At 36.7% G+C, this 26,946-nt stretch overlaps 1 protein-coding gene across 1 annotated transcript in view; it reads left to right on the top strand.

Moving 5' to 3' along the window:
* Positions 1-26,946, top strand: part of COL25A1 (collagen type XXV alpha 1 chain) — a 504,028-nt gene that overhangs the window by 458,899 nt on the left and 18,183 nt on the right. Inside the window, exons 22-30 of the mRNA XM_052642063.1 lie at positions 3,812-3,835; positions 4,465-4,509; positions 8,671-8,715; positions 11,087-11,167; positions 12,019-12,081; positions 12,693-12,743; positions 15,155-15,181; positions 22,331-22,366; positions 24,494-24,547. Coding sequence (XP_052498023.1) covers positions 3,812-3,835; positions 4,465-4,509; positions 8,671-8,715; positions 11,087-11,167; positions 12,019-12,081; positions 12,693-12,743; positions 15,155-15,181; positions 22,331-22,366; positions 24,494-24,547 — 426 coding nt within the window. The remainder of the gene's footprint in view (positions 1-3,811; positions 3,836-4,464; positions 4,510-8,670; positions 8,716-11,086; positions 11,168-12,018; positions 12,082-12,692; positions 12,744-15,154; positions 15,182-22,330; positions 22,367-24,493; positions 24,548-26,946) is intronic.

Here is a 26,946-nt window from a genome sequence, read left to right on the forward strand (position 1 = left end):
GGTTGGATCTCCTTGCAGTGCAAAGGACTCTCAAGAGTCTTCTCCAACACCACAGTTCAAAAGTATCAATTCTTCATCACTCAGCCTTCTTTATGGTCCAACTTTCTCATCCATACATAACTACTAGAAAAACCGTAGCTTTGACTATATGGACCTTTGTTGGCAAAATAATGTCTCTGCTTTTTAATATGCTGTCTAGGTTGGTCTCAACCTTAAGATTTATTATTCTTATGGAGTTGTTTAGGCAAGTAAGCATTGTGCTTGTAAGCTTATCATTATTTTTTCACTTCAAAAATATTTCGTTTTCCCAATATAGTACTCTAGCAGATTGAGGACTTAATAAATAAACTAAATAGCCATTAGATTGAGAGGGGGTAATAGACACTTGTTCTTCTAGTTCTCTGTCCAGTGATGGATAGTCACAGTTTTGCAAATTCTATGTCACTATTGCCTCCTCTAAAAGAAAGGCCAGCAAAAAAAAAAAAAAAAACTAGAGTAATTAGATAAATAAGAGCATATTATAGTCATAAACTATCACCCTAGAAATATAAAATTTTACTGTTTCCTCTATTGAAAATTGTTACAGGCATACCTCCTTTTATTGTGCTTCACTTTATTGCACTGTGAAGATACTGCTTTTTTCTTCTTCTTTTTTTTTTACAAATCGAAATTTATGGCAGTCCTGTGCCCAGCAAGTCTATTGGCTCAATTTTGCCAACAGCATTTACTCACTACATGTTTTTCTGCCACATTTTGGTAATTCTTACAATATTGCAAATTTGTTGATTTTGATTATATTTGTTATGGTGATCTGTGATTTTTTTTTCCTGGCCCTGCCACATGGCTTGCAGGATCTTAGTTCCCTGACCAAGGATCAAACCCCAGCCCACTGGACCACCAGGGAATTCCCTGTGATCCATGATCTTTGATGTTAGGGTTGCAAAAAGATTATGACTCTCTGAAAGTTCAGATGATAGTTAGCATTTTTTAGTGTTAAAGTATTTTTTATTTAATTATAATTAATGTACAATGTTATATATGTTACAGGTGAACAATACACTGATTTGTCATTTTTAAAGGTTATGGTTATTATAAAATATTGGCTATTGTACAATATATCCTGAGCTATAAAGTATTTTTCAATCAGGGTATGTACATTGTTCTTTAGACATAATGCTATTGCACACTTAATAGGCCACATTATAGTTTAAACATAACTTTACTTACACTGGGAAGTCAAAAATTTGTATGACTTGCTTTATTGCAATATTCATTTAATTTCAGTGGTGTGAAACCCTAACCCGCAATATCTCCAAGGTATGCCTGTATTTACATGGCCATTTGTCATAAATCATTTATTTTTTAAAGGTGATTATGTTTCCACAATTAGCAGCAAAACCTTTTCACTTAAAAGCTCTTAAAAGCTCTAACTCAAGCTTTTAAAATTTCTCAACACCATATAAACTAAACCTGTTCTCTAGGGTTAATCAGAGGTGATTTTAAGCTTGCTTCATTATAAGACATGAAAGAAAATAACCTTTAATCCTAAAGAGATCCACATTAGCATCTCGGAGAATAAATCACCTGGCATCTTGCTAGCCTTCAACCAATTTACAGCTTTTCTATCTCATGCCTTCCATTTCACATTGCAGCTCAGTAGAGAATGACATGGCTTTCTCCATCACTATCCAAAATTCTGGTTTTCAAATCATTACTGAAGTTCAGCAGAGAACCCTGCTAAGTTTATGTCGTGTTAACTTAGAGGAACCACATACAAGAAATCCAAAGTGAGCCAACATATTTTTGAAGTCCCTGAGTGTCTACACACTGATTCTTCGGGATGGCAGTAAACATTATGTTTTTGAGAAGTTAACTTAGTTTTCTGTCATTTGTTCTTCTGTTAACTGGGTGGAAACTACCCTGTATAATTTTTAGGTCTCACAAATACAGTTATTTAACAAAGTCATTTAAGCCCCATCTGTTCAATAATTCAGTTTCCAATAATAATATTCTTTTATTTATGCAATTCATTATAAAATATGCTGTTATCCTTAAATTAAAAAAAAAGACAAACTAAAAAACTTTTGCATTTAGGTAGAAAATGAAGCATGTATGGCACAGATTGGAAAACTTCTGAGAGTTCACATTTTAAACTACTCCCTTTTCTCAGTTTTTCTGGATTTGCTTTCTAGTTAAAAAAAAGAATTTTTAGTTGGAAGGCTATGGCAAGGAAATTATTTCTGCTCAGTAATTTTCTAATAGCCTTTTAAAAATGATGCATCTATATACAGGAGCTGAGAAGTAGCTTTCTCATAACCATAAATTCAACTCTTGGTCTAGGTGAATCCTTTAAGTATAAAATGAGTAGTATCTTATGTTACATATATATATGATGGTATAAAAAATCTGGAACTTAGTTTTTTAATAAGCTTGCCCCCAGTTTGTGGCCATTTTGCCTTTTACCTTAGAAGCACTGGGTTGTTTTTTCCTACCCTGTTCTCTCTGAAGCTGTAATGACTATGACTGATTTTACCGTAGAATACAAACTTGCACCATCTCTACATGTGCATAAGTACATTGTTTCTAAGAAATGATGACACTATATCACTAAAAACTCAAGTGTCTGACCTGAGATAGATGGATAGTGTTAAAATTACTTTTTACAACACAATAAAAACAGCATCTTGAGTTAGATAACGGAATGGAATAGTGCTTGGTGATGGACAGGGAGGCCTGGCGTGCTGCAGTCCATGGGGTCGTAAAGAGTCAGACACGACTGAGCCACTGAACTGAACTGAACTGAACTGATGGAGTAGTGGAAGACAAAGGGATGGAGTTAAACTGATATTCACAAGTTCACATGTAGCTGGACAGTGTTTTTTTCTAGGACCAGAACTCCTAATAGAAAATGTTCTCCCCTCTAAAATCCCATAAAGTGGCACAAACCTTCAGGGGACAGTAAGCCCGAGCACTGTCCGTGCTCCACAACAAGAGACAGCACCGCAACGAGAAGCCACAACTTGCGAGTAGCCCCTGATTGCTGCAACGAGAGAAAGCCTGTGCACCGCAATGAAGACCAAGCTCAGTCAAAAATAAATCATTTTTAAGAAAAAAAGCTTTTTTAAATCAGCAAAAAAGAAAAGTAGTGCAGAAAAGAAAAGAAAAAAGTGCCTTACAGAGGCTTTTGTGTAACACTTGGACTAGAAAATCTTAATACAAAAACATTTCATGGATTAGAGATTGGCTGTCTTAGAGATTCATACTTTGAGAGGATATATTTTGATACAGTATTCAAGCCCTTTACTTTAAGATTAAGCAAGATGAATCCCATGTCAGTTCCTATCTTAGTCATGTCACAAACACACAAACACACACTTAAGCTAATTATAATACAACAAACAAGATACAAACTAAAAGACAAAATCATAACTTATACAGTTAGGTATTTCATTTTCTCTAATCAAGGTGCTCTAGAAATAGAGCTCTTAGGAGTAGCAGAGTTTCTTAGCTCACAGTTATGCGGACAAACCACAGGTGCATACTAGTTTACTTCATAATTTAAGTCAAGTGAATTCAAATTTTGACATTTTCTTTCTCCTTTATCCATAGGGTTTTAAATAAAATTCTAAAAATAATTTGTAAAGAGAATCTTTACAATCTATGGTATTCGTTCAAAAATAGGATGATATGTTCTCAGTTTCTTGTCCATTCTTACCAAAACATAATCCAGAAGTTGATTATTTCAGAAATGTATTACTGTACTTTGGCACACAATTAGGTAACTGTCTTTATTAATACATTTTCTCAACAGAGGATTACCACCTTAACAGTCACGGTAACTCCTATTGCATGATTTCTGTGCTTTGTGACGTTGTGTTCAGTGTTGATGCATGCTGGTCATAATGGTACTAATGTAGCCATTGTTTTTATCTGATAGTTAATATATTTTCTTATGTCAATAACCTTTTACAACATTTGCCCCAGTTGAATCACTTTGTCTGCTTAGTTAAAAAAAAAGTCAAGAAAAAATTTATTGCTATTTTTCTTAAAAGTCTTTGGCCTTATCTCAATAATACAGCTTTGTTCTTTAGTGTTTGGGAAATTAAAGTGTTTGTGGCGGGTGGGAGAAGTGTTTTTAGAAACAGAGGAAATATTAGGAAGTTAATTCAGCCCTGAAAGATGAATGTGGAACAGGGCAGCAATGATTTTACCTTGTCTTACAAATCAACTTGAGAGCATTATTTTAACCCAAATATGGTGGGGTTTTTGGGTTTTTTTTGGCATATAGGTAGATAGTTTTTATAATTATGTAACCAGTGAAATGTTTCCTCTTTGCAAATCAATACTGGAGGATATCTGATTATGATAGAAATTAGGGAAGTGTATAGTGTGCTTATTATTTAAAGCAAACATTTTAATACAGATAGTTGCTATCTTTTAAAACTTTGTCTTTTCTGGATTTAGGGTCCCCCTGGACCACCTGGACCTCAAGGACTACAAGGGCCAAAGGTTATTCTTTGTTTTATTTGTTTCCATTTATTACATATGGTGCAGAGAATCCATATTAAATATATGTGTCTTTAAAAATTAGTCTTATGAAATACTGGAAGAGCTGAGATCAGCAATATTGCTTAAGAGAGCTGAAAATAGAAATTGAGTTCTGGACTGAAGGAAGAGGAATCAGAAAAAAATAAAAATTAGGAAAGAAGTGAAAGTAATAGAAATGGCATTAGAGGGAGAACACTCAGAAAAACAGAGTATTAAGCAAAGGAGAAATAAGTTTTACAGAAATGGTAAGTGTAAAGAAACACCTAAAAAAAAAAAAAAAAGAAACACCTAATGCGGTATATGGAAAAAAGGCAACTGTTTAAATAGAGAAGGGTTAGAGGAAGATTTACTCTGACATTAAAAAAGATCCTTATCTTCAATTCTTTTGTAATAAAAAGAACAAGAAAAGCTTCAGCATGACACATTCACAAATGATAATTTTAGAAACAATTCACAGTCGTGTTTACAACACATACTGTATATATATTCAATTGTTCTGCCATTTAAACTTCATCTAATAAAACATACCAACTATAAACAGAAGGAACAAAATTACTTGATTATATCAAAAATTGTTGGTAGCATTAACTTTTCCTCTCCAAACTAAATAAAACTTTTTCAACCATGCTCAATCAGTTAACACATGGCAAGCAATTCTGTCTTTTCAGGACTGAACTACATATGTTGAAATATGACTTTTGTCATTGGGTTCTTTGTAGGTGATTCAAGTGGTGTCAAAATCCATCTTTTATTTATGCCTCTTAAGGCAGTTTATTTGCAAAATCTATCACACACACATGCAAATGCACACATCAGTTTTTGTACTTCTCTCTTTCAAGATACTTAAAAACAGAAAGCTAGCACATAGAAACAATTATTTTTCTATTAGAAAAAGGAATACAGAGTAAAATATTACAAAGATCCTAGGCTATGTGAGATATATTTAAAACATAGACTCTAATTTCAAACAGAGTTCATGTATAACATTAATGTAAGTTTGGGGATTTTTTACTTTTTATTTCTCCACCACATTCTGGTCCCTAAGAGATATAACACAAAAAAATGCTCCAATAATATACAGCCTATATTCCTGGTAAACAAGTTGGCCTGGATCCCTATTCTTTTTTTTTTTTTCCCTAGATTTGAACATTTAATTCACTAAATTTCCACAAATAAATTTTCAGATTTAATTACATAATTTATTTAAAATATTGATAGTATAGACAGTTTATACTTTTTGTAATATAGGTTGTTTCAGTTATTTTAGAGACAAGAAACATTTTTTAAAGAAATAGAACTTAAATAGTATGTGCATCTAGAGGTTCCTTAAAGAGATGGTGATGATCATGACGTACAGAGTGGTTTCTGTCATTAAATTAAAATAGTCTGTCTCTTCTTTGATAAAGTAAATTCATGATCTGCAATTCCACTGCAGTATTTGATATGGCATGCAAAAGTCATTGGACCCCTGTTCTTTAATATCTTGGTGAGCTAGACTAGAAAATGAGAATCTGCAGATTCCTTTTTTCTCTGTGTAGAGTCAACCAAGGTCTGAGTTCCTTGCTTTATCCCCTCACTTGACTAAGTCTCCAGAAGCAAAATTGTCCTCAGTGCTAAATGTGTACCTTATTCTGTACAAACTTCAAAAAACTTGAGACTTGACTCTTCTTTGTAGCTCAGAGGCCTGCAGAAGCCCTAAAGGACTTGACCCAAAAGAGGCAAGAAGGACTACCTAGCCAAGAAATCTATGTTGTTAAAACCTACATCCCCTGTGCTTTATAATTCAACTGCTATTCATTTAGTAATCATATCAATCAATAATTAATTGGTGGACCTCTATTCCATGATAAGTACTATTACCTAGTAAAGATAGGATATAGTAAAGGGTTTCAACAAGGAGCTTTCAGTTCAAGGATGGAGAAAGGAAAGTAAAGTCACAGTTATTAGTAAATAGAGTAAGTGCATTGGGTAAGAAACATATAGGAAGTGTGCTCTCTGCCTTGGGGTCAAGAATGACTTTGAATTGAAAGTGAAAGGCAACAGAAATTGGCCAAATGAATGTCTAGACAAGTAGGGTGGGGACGGGGTTAGTCATCCTCCTTTTCCTCTTACCTGCTACCCTTCCCACCTTGCTGGCACGCTGGCCCACCTCATACACCTGACAATGATCTTATAATTGGGATCCTGGGTTAACTGATACAGTCTTTGATGCTTTCCATGAGCTCCCCTTGAGAAAGTTGGGATAATTGGAGGGAGATGTGCCTATGAACTGGAGTCAGCAAATGCAGTGTGAGTCAAATATAAAACTCATTCCGGCTCAGGACTCAGAGCCTCAGACTGAATGTGAACCAAGTCAATTAGTATTTCTCCTTTCTTTATCAAACAAGGACTGTTTGACTTCTTGTATATCAAATGTGCAAGCTAAGTTGCTTTAGTCGTGTCTGACTCTGTGACTCTGTGGACTGTGGCCCGCCAGGCTCCTCTATTCATGGGATTCTCCAGGCAAGAGTACTGGAGTTGAAGAAAGAAATACAAAAAAAAAAAAAAAAAAAAAAAGAACAAAATAAAATAACAAAAAGAAAAACAAGAAATAAAAAAACAAAAAAAAGAATACTGGAGTGGGTTGCCATGCTCTCCTCCAGGGGATCTTCCCAACCCAGGGGTTGAACCCCCATGTCATCTGTTTCCTGCATTGGCAGGTGGGTTCTTTGCCACTAGCGCCACCTAGGAAGCCCTATACATCAAATAACTCTATACAAACTACATTTGGTGGGTGAAGGATAAATAATTCATGAATTGTATTTTTGTTTTAAACATTTGTGAGTCACAGTTTGGAAGGAAAAACGTAGCAACCATTATCCAACCCAGAGTGCTGACAGATATTCAGATTGCATGAAACTAGGGCTTAACCAGTTGCATCCAACCTCAGCAGACTTGTTTGTGGCAAAATAAACATTGCCACTACCACAAAGAGCAGGAAATCTAGAATTTAAAGGAAAAAAAAGTTTTTTTCTTTTTTTCATTTGTTTGTCATGCCTTCCTTTAACATTTGGAAGGATCAAATTTCACACTACAACCAAACAGCTCTTAAAGTTTTTAACAGGGAAAGAAGCTCCAACCATTTCAATATTGTGGTTTATAACATCACCAAACAAGACTTTCTAGAAAAACAGCCTCAAGTCAGCTCCCTTGGAAATCTGTCTGTAAGGCAAACCATTCACTCACTCCAAGGAACTGGTTTTACAAAATTTCCATGATGTGGAAATCAGAGATATTTATAATGGGATCTACCTAAATGACCCATTGATATAATATCTTATCTTTCAAAGAATTTGCTTGTTCAGTACATTTCTGACTGAAGGGTGACTGGACAGTTGTTGTTTGAATAAATCTCCACTATGTTGTTTCGATTTGTTTTTAATGAAACATCTTCAGTTAAGAAAAATAAATCCATATATTTGAGGTTTGTCAAGGATTCTAATAAATCATAATATGAATAGTAACTTTAGTTCATTCTTAGTACAGGATAGGAAATTGAATTGATCCCAAAATAATTTTCTGTGGATTAAGATATTATCTGATTTATTATATCCTTCAGTGAGGCTTATCTGGAAATAGCACATTCACAATCATTATGAATTTGTATTCACTGTTCAAATAATGCCAGGTAAAATATTATAAATGTATGTGGCTTTGCATGTTATTTTTTCTGAAGTTAACTGCTATGTTTTTGCTCTTTTCTCAAATTTGAAAATAAGAGACATCATACAGATTTTTTAAGGAGAAAAAAATTAATTGAGGTATATAGGTTGTCGCTATAAGATATGCTCTGCCATCAAATAGTAGCAATTTTTTTAGCCTGAATCTCATATGAGGGGATAAAATTTTAAAAAATGCTGGATCTTAGTTAGCTATGGATAAATATTATTATATATAATATTCAAAAAATGTTATTTCACTTTGTGTAATGATGTGGTATGATATAACGTATTCAAGTTAGGATGCATTTGCTGAAAAGTTAAATTGTACTGTTACCAGCTAGCATCATTTTTTGCATCATTTTTAGTGTAGTATGCTACCAATAATAAATAAGAAGCTAGCCATTAATTTTTATCTTAACAGGGAGAGCCAGGATCTCCAGGAGTCCCAGGAGTTGATGGAGAGCAGGTAATTTTCAAAGCTATACACTGTCATTTAAAGCATCATTATTAATCACCTTTTATTATAGATTTGAAGACATTGTTGATATATATTCTCTTTTTTTACCTTCTGTTCTAGAGACTACATTTACTTTAAAAAGCAATTAGTTTTAACTGGACATTGTTTTTCTTTGTAGAAACATACAAGTTATATGATACCTTAGATTTGTCTATATAACTCTGATCAATCTACCAATGACATATCCATGAATTTTTATTAGACTTATAAGATCATTACCAATTTAGTAAGACTTATCTAATCCTTATTAGTGAATGCCAATTAATTTAAGATTTAAATCTGTGACCATAGTTTCTACAAAATTAGATATTGCTTACACATGTTATTTTGATATTGTTTTATTTTCCCAAATAAAGATTACACCTCATTTTCTAGATCATTAGAAAAGACAGAAACAAGCAGGACACTTGTAGTTTTGTAGAATATGACAGTATCTCTGTGGGTTTCCCCCTAACGCAGAGATTGGCAAATATTTTCTATGAAGGACCAGGGAGTAAATGTTTTAGTCTTTACAGACCATATACATTCTCAATCAAATTTTTAAAATTTATTTTAAACATTCAGCCTGTACAAAAACAACTCCGGAGCTGAATTTGGCCCTATGGCATGGTTTGCTCACCCCTGAAAGAAATGAATCTGACCAGGCAAATGTGGACAATATTCAATATTCAGAGAGTCTAATCACAAGAATTAGTTTCAAGATAAGATATCTGTTTTCTGGGCTTCCACAATTTACCCAAATAGCTCAGTCGTGTCCGACTCTTTGTGACCCCATGGACTGTAGCCTACCACGCTCCTCCGTCCATGGGATTTTCCAGGCGAGAGTACTGGAGTGGGTTGCCATTTCCTTCTCCAGAGGATCTTCCCGACCCAGGGATCAAACCCAGGTCTCCCGCATTGTAGGCAGATGCTTTACCTTCTGAGCTACCAAGGAAGCCTATAATTTACCCAAGAAATGACTAAAATCAAGAAAATCATAAGAAATCAAGGACATTATTTATACAGCTTGTGAAATAAACTCCTCAGAAGATTGTATTAAGAGAAGGGCTATTTTAATATCAGAGTTGTATATTGAAATCATATAATGTCACACTAAGTTAACATGTGGTAGCTAATAAAAGGCTTTAGATGATCCAATGTATCGATCAGAGATCATATTAGCATTTAAAAACCCAGTGGTATTTCCCCAGTTAATCATTATAAATAGTTTGATATATATTATGATATACTACATAGACATCCCTACACATACAATAGCTGAATATTTCTATATAGGCTTTACAAAATCTTCTATGCTAGGTCCATTGGGTTGGCTATCCTGCTGTTATTAGTAGATTCCTAAAACCAACCGGGATCTGATTAGCTTTAAGATCCGTCTCTCTATTTAGATACCCACCTGTCCTCCTAATAGATGACTCTGAAGTAGGTGCTATGAAATAGATTTTAAGTAACAAGAACGTTCCTATCCTTAAGTAGTTTTTAGTACAGAAAAGTTGGACAGGTTATTGCAACCAGGAAGCTCTATAATCATAACTGAAATAGCTATGATCATCTCTGCTGAAGAGTGGGCCATCTGGTCATAGTGCAGTAAGCCTCCTTGGATGAAAATGCTTAATGATGTACATTAATTTCAGTATTAGTATTGCAAAATTCCTATGTTTGCCTTCAGAATCCACATATATCTATTTCCTCACTGTAAAACAAGAATAAAAATCACATACTGGATCACCTGAGAGAGATGTCATGAGAACAAAATAAGAATACAAAGTGGAAGTATTTCTAAGCGTTAATTGAACATGACTGTAATGAGTGATCTCCCAGTCTGTAGATTGAACCCTTGAAAGCTGGTGACCAAAACTTCTGCCTACAATTAAGGAAGGATAAGGGATGTATAATGAATGGAGATGGGAGAAACTTATTTGTACCTTTGTTACTATAACACTAGGTCCTGGTTCAAAATGTGTACTGTTCTGTTATGCGTTAAGTCCATTAAGTTGTTTTCAGGACTGATAACATAGAAGTAGCTACCAGGTAAAAATGTGGAATCAGAAGAAATGACGTCAACAATTATGCTTATGCTTATGCTTTTCATACTTAAATGGCCTAAATAGTAGAATTTAATCTCTTCCATTACAAGGGGAAATTATAGTGATTAATGTAGAAGGTTGCTGTAAGAGATAACTCTACCTAAAAATGAAAATCAGAATCATCTCAGCATAGGATCCATTTGTTGACAAAATTGATCTGGAATTCCATTTTCCCTACTATGTAACCATCAATGGTCAGTATGATTCTTAAGTGCAAATCATGTCATTTGTAGGGACTCAAAGGCTCAAAGGGAGACATGGGGGACCCAGGTATGCCAGGTGAAAAAGGAGGAATTGGACTTCCTGGACTACCGGTATGTTTATACTTTTAAAGATGTGTTCATATTGAGATAAATTAAATAATCAGAAAATAGTTGTATTATTAGCTGCAGTCTCATCCAATGATTTATATAATGTTTTTATTTTTAAATATTTGAGGTATTTTTGGTTAATAAGTACAACTAAGGCACTGGAAGAAGTTTTAAAGCATCTAACCAAATGAATTACAAAATAAACCTTTATGTTTTCTTGAATTATTTCACTAGAAGATAGTAAAATAAATAGAGTCGGTCATTAACATAAGGTCTAACCAATCATTTTTAAATAAATCATAATTTTAAAACCAAAAAATACAGAATAATTAAAAACAAATTACAATAGAAAGTGTTGTCTTTGTGTGTGCAGTATTATGAGGCAATGTTTTTATGGTTTTCCCCATAATTTTTGCTGAGAATTTGGAGAGGTAAATGTAGAAAAATATAGGGAAAAAATGTAGAAAACCTCACTGCCCTAGATCATTTTTTAAAACAAGGAAATGCATAAATGTCAGTGAAAACTAAAAGACTGCTATTTAAATTCAGCACCACCATTAAAATATAACAGTTATAATAGGACATATTTAGCAATGTATAATTTAACCCATCAAGCATAACTTAGTTTTTATTTACCTTATAGTTTATTTCACAAATCATCCACAATCCTAGGGATTTGAGGAAGCTTGCTGTTTAGCTTGAAACTAAAATGCAAGAAGATAAATCCTTGTCATATATCACATGCATGATATTATAAAAATTTCAAGAGGATGATGGATTTGGGGAGAAAATTCAGCTGTTCCTTATACTTTGCAAGTAACTTGACCGGCTCCACTCTTAATGGTTATTTGTAGGGTGCCAATGGAATGAAAGGAGAAAAAGGAGACTCGGGATTGCCAGGCCCACAGGGCCCTTCCGTAAGTCCATGGCGGCTCAACGTTCATGGTTCCCGAAAAACCCTGAAATGAGCCAGTTATTCACCAACTTCAACCCGTGCCAGATGGCTTATCAACAGTAGAAAGACCATGATCCTCTTGGTCTGTCAAGCTATACAAGAAATATCTGTCAGCCTTGTCTCAGAGGTCTGAGTCGGAAGCAATTTTTCAGAGAACTATCTAATCCTGAGGAGAAAATCAATGGTTTTCCCACGATGCTTGTGGGTCGAGCTCTGTGCATGTAGAACCTACGTTTTTTCTTGGTTTTTTCTCCAGAGCTTAGTGAAATATTTGAGAGTTTGATCGTGGTTGTAGCATTATAGCATTTCTTGGTAATCAGTTGCTTCCTTTTCTTTTAATGTGCTTTTGATTTATTCTGGCTTTTGTAGAACAACTGTATCTTTTTTTAAGTTTGTTTTTCTTTTTTTCTCACAAAGGAATTTCCAAATGTACAGAATCAAGCACATTACTTCTTCCACTATCCTTCCTCTGCAACCATTAATGGCCTTAGCAGAACCCTAGCTTGAGACTCAAGCCTAACTGCCTTATCTAAATGAAGTGACCAAATCCATGTTTATTTTCCTGACATGCAGGTCATAGGCCCACCAGGCCCACCAGGTCCCCACGGCCCACCAGGCCCCATGGTAAGTTTCTCTTCTCTCCAAAATGGAATCATTTGTTTAAGAGCATACCTCCAGAGAAAGCATGAGTTCATTCCTCAAACAGCCAGCTTGTATCTGCTACTTCCCAGGAGGGAAATAGGAGGTGCTGTTCTGATTTTACAGTGTTTTCTTTCACTCTCCCACACATACCTGTCGGAAAGCAATAGGGTAGTTTTGTGATAGGAAATTTGAAGAAACAGGTTTGGCAAGTTTTACTGTACCCTCTGTGGTGACTGACACCATAAAGAATCTGCAATGTGGGAGACCCCCATTCGATCCCTGGATCAGGAAGATCCCCGGGAGAAGGGAATGGCAACCCACTCCAGTATTCTTGCCTAGAGAATTACATGGACAGAAGATCCTAGCAGCTATAGTCTATAGGGTCGCAAAGAGTTGGACATGACAGACCAACTAACACTTCACTTTCACATAGTATGAACACTGAAAAATCAGTTTAACCAATCACTGTTCTAGGCCATTAATACCATAACAAGTTTAATAATTATAGCTATTAATGAATGTTTTTAACAAACTTCAGTGGGAGAGAGGGGTCTGAGCCCTGCGTGACTTTCAAGATTTTCGTTCCCTGACCAAGGACTGAACCTGGGTCCTTGGTAGTGAGAGCTCAGAGTCCCGACCACTGGACCACCAGGGAATTCCATGTTTCTAACCAACTTTCAGGGTTGTGACCCTTTAATGAAATATTCAATAAGAACATTTATAAAACAGTATGATAACAGAAGCTCACTTCTACACGTGATATGTTAATATATTGTTGGAGCTTTTTCTTTTCCCTTTTTACGTGCTTTGGCAAATACAATGTTCACTGCAGATATCTTTCAGTGACCAGTGGGGAAATGACTATGTCCTCATAGAATTCATGTTCAGTGAAGAAGGTAGCCATTAAAGCAGCATAATTCTCCAAATATCTACCTATTGACTGTTGTATTAAGGCTGGAACTAGAAGACAGAATGCTCCAAATGCTTTTGACTGGGACAGGTTGGGAACAAGTCAGGCAGCTTCTTAGGTCACATTCATCTCGAAGGTGTCTTGATAAACCATATGTCTTCAATCCCAGAGATCAAACAATGTGTTAGTCGCTCTTTCCTCTGGTTGTGCTCCAAGAAAGAGCATCATTGGAATAGTCTAAACCACAGAGCATAGCACCAGATCCCAATCATCTACTGGGTTTCCATTTCATACCACAAAACAGTTATAATTAACCATATTTTTATAAAAGTAAACAGTTCCTTAAGAATCAAGAAAATGGCATACCTTTGGCTTTTCTGTACTCCCACCACTTTGTTAGAAAATTAAATTTAAAATGCTATATCCGTTCATATTACAAAATTAATTTGTTTAAAGGAATTTAAAACCACTTCTGAAATGAAATAATACTTGATAAGATGACCACTTCCTGAAAATGTTTATCCTCAACTTATTCAAAGGGAAAATGTTATTCCAAAGTAGACATGTATAACAAATCTATCTATTGCTTGATTAAAAACAAAAACTTCTTCCTCTTGTATGATTTTGCTGACAAGTATTTAAATACTCCTGTCTCCAAATAGTTTATTTAAATGACTTGAAATTTAAAGCAATCCACAGTTACCTTTATTTAGTTCATTTAGCTTGGCTAATTAGTCTCTATATTTAGATTTTCCACAAAATACATGGGAAAAGCCCCGACTCATGGATGTGTTATGACCTCCTTCCACTGGTAAAGAGTTATTACATTTGAGCCTTGAATAATTCCTCTTTGTAAAAATAAATGCATTCTAGATAACAATGTTTAGCATTCCTCTCCTAGAATCCTTTTCTTAGCCTTACATTAAAGAAATGATCCAACAGGGTTCCAGACTTGACTCTCAGTCTCCTCGCTTTCTTCCTCCTCTAGATTTTTCAAAACCTTGGGGTTTGAGGAGTTAATAATTGAAAAGATCTCCTCTACTGGTACTTAAGGGTTCCAAATGCATTTTTAGCAAATTTCTGTCTTTTAAGGCTGACCTCTATTTCATATAAATTCATAATGTATCTCACATAGTTCACCTAGATTTTTTTTTTAATAGGAATTTGAGAAAGAGAAGTAGTATGGGTTCCCAAACACTCTTTCTCAGTGTGTTTTTTCCCCTCCGCTGTAACCCTGGCAGATTCCCCTCTCCCTGTCGGAGATGCTCAGCAGAAAGAATTGCTATTAATGAGTTTGCTGTTACAGAGCCGCCCGCGAGCTGGAAGGGACTTTCCCTGAGTGTTAGTACCCACTGGCCTGCCTCTAGCTGTAGGTCAAACGAGATTCTTGCTTTACATCTCTTTTGTTACTTCATATAATAGTCACTTCTGCTGAGAAACAGTGATTCAATTCTCAGTTAAAAGCTGTGTTTTCCATTTTCAGGGACCCCATGGACTTCCTGGACCAAAGGTAATCCAACAAATCCCTTTGTTTGTTTGATTTCTATTTCATTGTTAGTCATGGAGAAGCATGACAGACGCATGCCTGTCCTGTCCTATTTATTTGTCAAGTAATGTTGATAATCTTTAAGCCTTTAAGTATCCAGATGTTTAAATTTCACAAGGAATGACTTACCACAAATTTAAGTGATTAGTTAGTCCTCATTTTGCCTGTTTCCTTGTCACTGTGTCAGTTTCCTAAGTTACTAATCACAATATTATAAGCAAAATCAACATTCCAAAAGGAAAAACAAAAAAAAGTGAATCTGATGAGGTTCTGAGACTAGTCCAGATGCTCTTTCTTAGTATGGTGTCTCTAGTTATATATTCAGATGTTATTGGTTGATACTTCTTGTTTGTCATATAGCAGTACTGCATCTAAATGCTTTGATTATCCAGCCTCTTAATTTTGCATTTCCCTGGAAGTCATTAGTGTAGAATGAGGTAGGGCATATCACATGTGCTATACTGAGAAGAAGATTACGTCACATACATGTATTCTACATTTAAACTAACAAGAGAACAACGGAGGATAGCCCTTCCTTGTCAGAATTCATGCAGTTCAGATTGTGAAGATGAATGAAGATGTGTTCTTTGCCTCCGTGTAGACCAAGAAGACACCTTGGAGGATTAATATGAGACAGACTTCCTCCAGCGAGCATCTGTGATAAGGACCCATCTTCTAATCTCAGCTTTGTCACCGACAGGCCGTGTGTCACCTTGGGCAGATTATTTCCCCTCTCTAATCCTTCCTTTACTCGAGGAGTTAACTTGCCTCAGAGTGTTGTGATGGCTGGATGAGGTATGATTATAGAACACTTAGCAGAAGGTCTGTGCAGCTGTTGATAAACACCCACTAAATGTCAGCTGTTGTAGCACTCTTCTGTTTTGATGCTTTGTTCTGAACAGAAAAATTTAGCTAGTCCTCAAGGCTGCTTGGGGGCTTTGCTCGTGGCTCCAACAGTAAAGAATCTGCCTGTGATGCAGGAGACCTGGGTTCAATCCCTGGGTCGAGAAGATCCCCTGGAGAAGAGAATGGCAACCCACTCCAGTATTCTTGCCTGGAGAATCCTGCGGACAGAGGAGCCTGGCAGGCTGTAGTCCATAGGGCCACAAAGAGTTGGACATGACTGAAGCGATTTAGTATGCATGCATGCGAGGCTGCTTGAGAGAAGAGTCATGACTCTTGACAGCTGCTCAGTAGTGAGTTGATGCATTTAGTGGAGATGGGTTGGGGGGGACACATAAATGCAATGTTGGCACTGAGAGTCGAAAAGCCCATAGGCAGCCCACTGTCTCTTCTGAGGACTTCCTCTGGCCCACCCAGCTTTAGGGGTGGTACAGGGATTGCTCTGACTCCAGAAACCTGAGTTTCCTTTTTGAGGTAAAGCAGATGACTCAGCCAAGAAAAGGAAAAGTTCATGCCTCTTTATTCTTCTTAGAATACTTTACCTTCGGGTAAGGCCAATGAGTGACAGTGTCTCAGTGGCATGGATTATAGTTTAAGATAAGGGCACTGTTGTAGGGGTCAAAGAGAGAGCTTATCTATCAGCTTTGTGGTCTTTGTACTTATGTAACCTCCTTGGATCTCTCGTCCCACACTGGACTAAATACTATTTCCTTCTCTTGGCCTCTCTTTGGATTTTAAGGTACTGCTAAGGACCAGATCAATTGTAATGACTCAGGCCAAAGCCACCAAGATCGTTTTTAATTCTATGAGTGATTCAGTTACCCCATCACCATTAAATTAATAGATGCCCAAGATCCTTTTGATATCTACAATGTAGTGATTTACTTTTCTTACACTTAACTTCAATTGTTACTTAAATCATAGATTTCAGAGAATTAAAAAGTTGAAAGCCCCACATAGATTACCTGTGCTAGCCTCTTGATTTTATAAATATTAAACTATAGGCTCAGGAGATTTAGATTGTTTTCCCTAAATTACACTGCTAAGTAAATGAAAGATCTGGGACTAGAATTTAGGTTCAGAGTTGAAATTTGACATTTTTGCCCCCAAATTGGGGAAGGAGTATGACAAAGCTATATAATACTTAACTTATTTGCAGAGTATATTATGCAAAATGCCAGGCTAGATGAATCACAAGCTGGAATCAAGATTGCCAGGAGAAATATCAAGAACCTCAGGTATGCAGATGGTACAATTCTAATGGCAGAAAGTGAAGAGAAACTAAAGAGCCTATGATGAGGTTCAGAGGAGAGTGAAAAAGCTGACTTGAAACTCAACATTCAGAAAACTAAAATCATGGCATCCAGTCTCATCACTTCATGGCAAAAAGAAGTGGAGAAAGTGGAAGCAGTGACAGATTTTATTTTCTTGGGCTCCAAAATCACCGCAGACAGTGACTACAGCCATGACATTCAAAGACGTTTGCTCCTTGGAAGGAAAGCTATGACAAACCTAGACAGTGTATTAAAAAGGAGAGACATCACTTTGCTGACAAAGGTCCAAATAGTCAAAGCTATGGTTTTTCCCGTAGTCATGTATGGATGTGAGTGTTGGACCATAAAGAAGGCTGAACACCAAAGAACTGATGCTTTCAAATTGTGGTGCTGGAGAAGACTCTTGAGTGTCCCTTGAACTGCAAGGAGATCAAACCAGTCAATCTAAAAGGAAATCATCCCTGAATATTCATTGCAAGGACTGATGCTGAAGCTGAAGCTCCAATAGTTTGGCCACCTGGTGCAAAGAGTTGACTCGCTGGAAAAGACCCTGATGCTGGGAAAGATTGAAGGCAAGAAGAGAAGGAGTTGACAGAGGATGAGATGGTTGGATGGCATCACCGACTCAACAGACATAAATCTGAGCAAACTCTGGAGGATAGTGAAGGAGAGGGAAGCCTGGCATGCTGCAGTCCATGGGGTCACATAGAGTCAAACATGACTGAATAACTGAACAATAAGCTACCTTCTCAATTAATGCTCACTGCTATCAATGCATGATTCCTCACCAAAGAAATTCATAGCTTACCAAGGCTGCCCTGTCTATTCATCATCTCAAGATCACTTGCTAAATCAAAGTCCACACACATCCAAAGCCATGAATCTCCAGTTTAAATCAGTTAACTGACATTGATTGCTGAACCTTGGCTTTAGTTTCACATTGAGTCTAGCTCTGTGCCAGTCGCAGGATCATACTTCACTGACCATAGCATGTTTGGGTTTCCCATAGTGGCAGTATTGCCGACTTCCTACCTCAGAACTGCCTACATCCACTAGGTCATGCCAATGTGTATATTATTTTGTGACCCCTTTGAAAGTTCAGATATAGAGCACAGTTCCATGGAGGAGTCTGGCTCACTGTTCCCTGGAAATTCCTGGTGAGGAGAATCACCTGGGGGACACGAACAATATCGTTCCTGTGCTACTGTGGCCTAGGTGGGGGCCCTCGACTCTTTACCAAGCACTGCAGTGACTTTTATTTTCAGGCAGATAGGGGAGAAATAATGCCCAGGTTAATAATCTTGCCATGCAGGCATCATCTCTCCCCTCCCCCACCCCCACCACTCAAGATTGTATAAGGCATTTGAAAACGAAACTATCTTTCTTCCTCAAGTCTTTCAAGATCTTATGATGAAATTAGTATCTATACTTAAAAGGTGAAAAGTGAACAGGTCGCATGCTGCTGCTGATGGAAAATAGTGTATTGCATTTTTAGATTTTTAAAAACAGAGTTGAGAATTTATCACTTTTCATGACTTCTATAATGTCACATTACATTAACTTCAAACCTCCTTTATTCTAACATTGGGCAGATGCAAGGTTAGTAAAACCCATAAAAGTTCTGTGATCTTCACATTCTCTTCCAGGGTTGGCTATTTGTTGTCTGTCCTATCGATTAATCCACATAGGGACCTGACTTGGCAATATCCATGAATGAGGAGTCACCAAATAGCATTACTTCAAACATCGGCCGCTACTTTTATCATATTCCCCTGGACAAAATGCTTAAAGGCTTAAAATATTTGTTTGTAACACTGTCCTGCATATTCCAGTTTTCTATTCCAGCAGAGTGGCTCTTTCCTGCTGAACATCCTTGCACATCCTCTAATCTGACTGTTTTGATTTGCTTGGTCAGAACAATGTGGCATAACGCTAATTTCCTTGAACTAAAACTGAAAATATTGGAGCTCAGCCGTATACTTTATTGGTCATAAGGAGCACATTTTCTAAGCAGTTTTGCTTCCTAGAAAATTATTTAATTCCAGCTTGTCCATTTTTTGCATTTTTAAAATTAGTTTCGAACTGGTGCAAGACAAATCTAGCCTGACTCTGCTGTTACCTAAAACTGGAACCTGCAACCGTGTCAGAGACTGGCTCTCTTCTCTCACAGTTGAAACACCCATGATAGCAACCAAAATTGGCATTTGCTTTTGCATTTAGGGTGAACCAGGGTTAAATGGTGTTAAAGGATTGAAGGGTGAACCAGGTCAAAAGGGTGACAGAGGACCCCTTGGTCTTCCAGTAAGTAAAGAAAACTTTCCATTTCGGTGCAAATCTCAGACTATTCTTTCTACCCTAAGTAACAACTCTGGTTTACTCGGTGACTATCATACAGTGGAGATTTCTGTAATTGGAAAACATATTGTGTTCAAGCAGAGCTCAGCCCAGTTTTATTTTCTCTGATGTCTGCTCATGTGTCAGAGGAAGACCCCATAACAAACAACACCATGAGTGTTCAATTACATACGTGCCAGCCTTTCTCTTTTACAGCTGACAATTCTTGCCCCATCACCCTCCCCTTTAAAAAAAATGTTATATGGATTGTTTCATAATTTCTCCCAAATGCTTTTATAGTTTAGTGTAGTGTAAGATCCTCCCTCAATTTTTATTTTCTCTTCTTTGATACTAGAGAGCACAGCCCCTTGTCAGTGGCAGGTATGCAATTGGCCATTGTTGAAGGCTTGAGTTCAGTGCTGTGGCTCCTTACATTAATCAGTCATATCGTGGTCTAAATGTTGTGTGTTGTTTGTGTTGGAAATGCCCTCCTATGAGGTTCTTGTGGCAATTATGAATAGTATGGAAGAAGTATTTTGCAGTTATTTAGAGATTTTTATTTTGAATGAAAAGATTGCATCTTTCATGCTCTTTAATGCTAGTCTTCTTTCTGCAATAACTAAAAAGATATTGTTAAATGATCATTAAATATGAGGGTTTTTTGTTTTGGGCCACACTGTGTGGCATACAGGGTCTTAGTTCCCTGACCAGGGATTGAACTGTGCCCCCTGCAGTAGACACACAGAGTCCTAATCACTGAACTGCCAGGGAATTCCTAAATGTGAGCTTTAGTTTCAAGTTGTTTTAAGTTTCAAGCTTTTTAATATTCTTTCTATTCAGTGAATGCAGATAAAAGTCAGTAGAGAACATTATAGATTATATTATTAAAATATGACAGAAAAAGGTAGTAGAAAATATTTCATATACATATTTTATGCATAAAAATTGGTGACTACTTATTTTACTTTTTTCACAGGTACTGTATTATAAGTACTAAAGTATTCCTCTTGATAGCCAATGCCTTACATAATTTCAGGCATATAGTAGATGCTTAATATGCATTCATTTATTGAATGAATGATGTAAGTCTTACATTAGAATATAGGTTAAATCACACCAATTAAATCACGCCACAAGTGTGAAATCCAAAACCTCTGTAACGACTGAGTCAGGAATTCACATTCCAGGTAAATATTAATATAATATTATTTGTGCAAAAATTTTATCATCCCCCTATTTATTTTTAAATGGTATGATAGCAGTGGCTCTGAAGAAAGTATCAAATAAGCAATGTAAAAATTTGGATTTCTATTTTACTTAAACCCTCAATCTTATTTCTTTGAAGTTTGCCCTAATTTCAAATCTACGTGCAATATTTAGCCAAAAGCTCTACATCTTCTAGCTCTAAACAAACAATAACACACACATTTTTTAAAATTTTAATCATTTCTAGCTAAATTAAATTTTGCGGTTATAATCCGATTCACAATAGGATTGTACAGAAGGAATGGTAAAATAAAAAAGCTAAAAGTACCCCAAATGTATGATGTAGCATCATTGGTAGAGTTTGCAGCTGGAATAGATTGTTTTTCTTCCATTTTGTATTATTAACTACATCTGAAGCATAAAATGGGGAAATAGTTCTGCAACCTTGCCAAGAGAATTTATAGAAATAGTGCATTGTCTTTCTTAAATACTCCTTGATCAAATCAACATTTTCAAGGACTATAAATAAACATTTGAGTTTTGAGATACAAAAGCCATATTAAAAAAGTGATTGTGCTTACTCTTGAAACAAGCATTGACAATATCATCTTTTGGTCACACGTTATACATAGCCTAGAGATGAAGAAAAGAAAAGCATGCATTGCCTGAACACAGCATTAGATTTTTAAAGCATTTCCCACTCAGACTCTAATGCTTGATTATTTGTAGTGAGCTGAGGAACGATGTTTGGGGCAGTAATTTTTTTGTCTGGACTCATGACATTTTTCTGCCTTTTTCCCATTCCTAGAAGTCCCTCTAGTGGTGACTAATGTGAATGAACACAGTAAGAACAACGCAGAAACAACTATTGTTTGTGTAAAATCCGAAGTCACCCTGACATGTTAAAATTCTGCATTTGTTTTTCATAAATGCAATTTTAACAAGTAAAACTAGAGCTCTTTTCTTCTCCTCTGAAATTCTAACTTGATTATTATAATGAGCCCTTACCTAGGAGACTGGCCATTATCTTTTTTCCAGAACCTAAAGAAATATATTAGCAGTCTTTAGAAAATTTAATTTCAAATGGAAATTAGCAACCCGGACTGTTACTGGTAACTATTTCAAAGCCCCCTTTATAAACCTCATTCACTTGATTTCCAAATAAGAATTTGCTGAATGGAAATGTCATTAAAATGCCATCATCTGTGGGGTGTTTATTGTCACGTGTTTTGTTTTGTTTTTTTTTTAACTAACAATGTGTAGCGATGTGATTTTCATCTCAGAACCCTGTGACTGCGTACTATGTTGTTTGAAGTGTTACATTTGTTCATCAGTACCTCATACTAATCTCTGTTCTTGTCATTTGTGTCACACCCACCAACCCTGCTACACACAGGGAGCATCTGGCTTAGACGGAAAGCCAGGATCCCGGGTGAGTCAGCACCTCAACTTGCTCCAACATGTTTTGTGGCTATGAATTTTATGCTTTACGACAAACTCCCATCACATGATGAGGAGTGCGTGGGACTGGAGCGGAAGGAGAAGGTGGACAAAGAGAGTGACAAAAAAAAGGGAGAAGCAGAGGGAGCATGGGTGGCAGGCCTGTTTGAGACACAGCCTACACTCCAGAACATCTTCTGAAGCCTGGGTTCAGGTCCGGATAACGTGCAACACGGGAAGAATGATCAGTCTGATTGACTTCATTGTCTTAGAATCCCAGGCAGATTTTTTCATAACCAATGGACACATCCTGCAATTCCATGTGAGAGGCCCTCTGAAGGAATCAAAATCATGTGAAATCATTTTAACTTGCTTTCCTTTTCTATGTTCATGTCTATATTAGAAATGTAACTTCTTCGCTGGAACTAACTTTCAGATCTCTGTGCATTAAAATGATCCATCTGTCTTCTGTCATTTTGTCTCTTTTCTATGGTTCTTCAGAGCTCCCTCTCTTAAAGTTCAGCTTCAGGTCTTCAATACTTAGAAGTTTTCTGAAGATGAGCTTGGAGTTCAGGCAGTAAGAAAGAGATCAATCGTGATGATAATCCAGCAACACTAGAATGAGTTTAAAACCCTGAATTATGTCACAAGGCTCTAATAGTGTAAACAAGAAGAGTGACAGAGAAACAGGAATGCTGTTTAAAAAATTGTGCTGGAATAGTTCCTATGTTTGTAAATGCCATAACAAATTCATTACAAATCTAAGCATAGTCTTCCTGAAAATGAACAAATATATCTCAGGTCCTTGCTAGATATTTTTAAATAATTTTGTTTATTTTATTTTTATTTTTGGCTGTGCTGGGTCTTTGTTGCTGCCCAGGCTTTTCTCTAGTTGCAGAGAGTGAGGGCTGCTCTCCAGTTGCAGAGCTGTCTTCTGATTGCAGCGGCTTGTCTTGCTGCCGAGCACAGGCTCCAGGGTGCGTGGGCTTCAGTCGTTGCGGCACACGGGCTCGGTAGTTACGGCTCGTGGCCTCTGGAGCGCAGGCTCAGTAGTTCTGGTGCAAGCGCTTAGTTGCTCCGCGGCATGTGGGATCTTCCCAACCGAGGGATTGAACCCATGTCTCCTGCGTTGGCAGGCGAAATCTTCACCACTGAGCCACCAGGGAAGCCCCTTGCTACATTTTTAAGCATCGAAAGGAATTCCAAACTCCTCAATTTATTTACTTATTTTTTATTTTATTTTATATTTTTGCCACACCCCATGGCTGCGGGATCACTGACATTTCCTTACTAGGCCTCGAACCAATGCCCCCTGCAACGGAAGAGCAAAGTCCTGACCCCTGGACCACCGGGGAATTCCCAAGCTCTTCAATTCTAGAAACCTGTTTCAGGACGTTATTATTTTCACTGGACCTCAGTGTTCCTTTGTTCATTCAAATATCGCCTAGTCTGCCACAAAAATCCTAATCCTGAATCCGAAGGCCAGAGGACAGTTATACCATTATATCACCTGGCTGCCTGGTTTATGCCTTGCAAGCCCACAGACCTGAGCCACTGCAGCAGAACCCAGGAGAGGAATTCCTTCCTTCTAAGCCCCCTGCTCCTTCCAACAGAGCTGAAGAAAGGTTGAACAGTTAAAACATTGTTCTCATTTATTTAAAATTTTTTTACTTGTATAACTGTTTGAGCCTCTTAAGCAGCTGAAAACAAGACTTCAGAGCATTGGTGGCCAAGAAGAGTGGGGGGTAACTGTGGGGCCAGAGAATGGATGTGAAGAAGAGGTGATGTGAAGCAAGAACAATTACATTTTTCTTCAAATGGTTTTAGGGGCAAAGTGAAGATGTTCCATTTAGCCAGGGAGGAAATAGATAATTAAAGTTGATGCACAGTTTTGTGTGTGTGCCTTTCACTGAAATATGCAGTTATATAAATCATTCATTTTGCATGAGTTTCTTGAAAACTACTGGCCTGAAAGAATCAAGAATAAAGCAGTTTGAAAGGAGATGTGTTGCTTACTTTCTAAGGCATTATTCACCCAGGAAAAGTCCAGGATAGATTATAACTGCATTTCTTACAACCCTTGGGATATGTCTCATATCTTATTTTTATCTTTTTTTAGGGTACAGATGGCCCTATGGGACCCCATGGCCCTGCAGGTCCCAAAGGAGAAAGAGTAAGTCACTCCTGAGGTTATAGAGCTGTGGCCTAAAGAAAACACAAAGTGTGGCTTTTCCTTTTTAGCTGATCTGCCATGATCATTTCCCAGAAGAAATAAAAACCATCTAATAGTAAACGGAAACAGATACCATATTAAGTTCTACTCAAAGTCCTCACACAGGGAGAATGACAGAGTATTAGAATATGACTGCTTTAATAAAAAATTTTTTAAAAAAGCAAAAACAATGCATATATTTTCATAGCTAAAATAAATAGCTCAGACCATTGCTTCTTAACCCATAAGGAAGATATTTTCATTTGGCCTTTATCCAGAAAGTTCAAGTCAATAGGGCTAAAATTTCTGGGACTATATAATCTGGTTGATAACCTTTTATATAAAGCTCTTGTATTCATTCAGAATAAGTTATAACCTTTTTTTAAGGGAAATTACAAAACCTATGTATTCTCTGCACAGTTACACATGCTTCTTTTATTTTAAGCAAAAGAATAGCCTTTCTTTAATCATAAGGAAATAATTTTATGCTTTATAAAACAAAAAGCTTTTACAACCTCTCTATATCTTTGGTGGGGGAAAAGACATTCAGAGTAGAAGATAAATATCTGACACACAAAAAAAAATGTACTAAAGCATCAGCAGCTGGTTATCTTTCTGGAACTTCTCTCCCTTTTTTTTCCTCTTTTTCTCTCTCTTTTTCTTTTCCTCACCTTGGAAAACTTAGAAGGTTTTTTTGCATCTGAGTAGAACTGTGTAATCAATTTCCCCACCATCCAGGATGGATGTAAAGAAAGTATCCTAATTGTGAGGTCTTCAAAATGTTGGGATGATTTACTGTACATGTTTGTGGTCTTTTAAAACTAGATAAGAGTTTCATCAGTCTGGGATAATTTGCTTTAAAACAGAGAGCCATATAGAGATTTCTTTGGCATACATTCCAATCCCATAATATCATGTCCTATAAAGTGAAATCACTTAGTAAATATTTATCACATTACAATATACAAAACACAGTGTACTCTAGTGTGAAATGGAAATGCTCTCCTCCCATTTGTGAAGTCTGTTTTGCTAATTGTTCTAGAGACTTGCATAATACTATTATAATTGATTCATGATCCTATAACCTTTTATTAATACACTGTGTATATTTACTCAGTACAGTAAAGGAATCAGCTATATTCTACGATTTAAAAGGGTTTATAATCTAATTGTAGAGGAAAAAATTATCTGCAAGCAATAACTTGATAATGATGCCAAAATGAATACAAATAGTGCAGACTGTGGATTCAGCGATGAGGAAAGCTGGTGTTACTCAAGAATGCTTCTAGAAAGAAGGGACTCCTAAAGGAAGAAATCATATGAACCCGATTATCACTGTCTTATTCCTAAGATCAAACCAACAACTTATGAAGATCATCTTACTTAGAAATATTTAAAAGCCAAGAGTCTCACGCTGCTGATGCATTCAAGCATTGTATCAAGAGATTCAGCATGTGGACTAAAAATGGAGCACCAAATCTCAAGTAGTCTATTGGCAGAAGGCCCTGGGACTCAAGAGGGCTTACCGTTTGGTAAATCAGCTGTTACTTCCGAGAGCTCTGCAGTGTCACAAGAGTATCAGGTCTCAGCACTGGGGCGGAATGCACCAGGAGAGCAAATGAAATGACTAAGAATTTGTGCAGGCATAGTTTAAGTCAAATGGTGTGCAGTGTAAAGTGTTATGCTTATATTTACTCGGCGTGTTAACTATCTTAACTGGATTAGATAGCAGTACTCTCCAAGTGTCCCTCACCCTAAGTGCTAAACTGGAGTGTGATTCTCAAAGTTAATTGGTTGAGGTGCCATCTGGACTCTGTTGGAAAAGTTTCAAATTTTAAAGAGGCAGGAATCAAGAAAGGGGGCCATTCTAGATTAATCCCTCAGTGTAGACAGGCAAATTAAAAATCCTGAATGAAACAAGACCAGCCTAAAAAAAACTAGGTGTTTGAGGGACTGTATTATTTGAGAATCGTCAAATACATGACTAGCAGTATTAGTATGCGTGATTAGTAGTATTAGTATGCATGACTAGCAGTATGAGTACACATGACTAGCAGTGTTAGTACACATGACTAGCAGTCTTAGTGTACAGCTCCTCAAAGCACCCGATGGTCCTGCCTTCAGCTGATTTCTTCATCTTGGCCTTGTAACTACTTAGAAACTCTGTAGTTTTAGAGGTTCAGCAGTCTTTTGGAATGAATTAATCCAGGAAAAGAAGTGGCACATTCAAAGCCATGTGTTAATATTTCATTCCTGAGTTTTCAAACGAGGACCATTAGGATGATTTTGGTTCTAAGTGACTGAATCCCAACTCAAAATGGCTTTAAACAGTAAAGAAATTGATACTTTTATGTAGCAAA

Source organism: Budorcas taxicolor, chromosome 6 (genome assembly GCF_023091745.1).
Source record: "Budorcas taxicolor isolate Tak-1 chromosome 6, Takin1.1, whole genome shotgun sequence".
Classification (NCBI taxonomy): Eukaryota; Metazoa; Chordata; class Mammalia; order Artiodactyla; family Bovidae; genus Budorcas; species Budorcas taxicolor.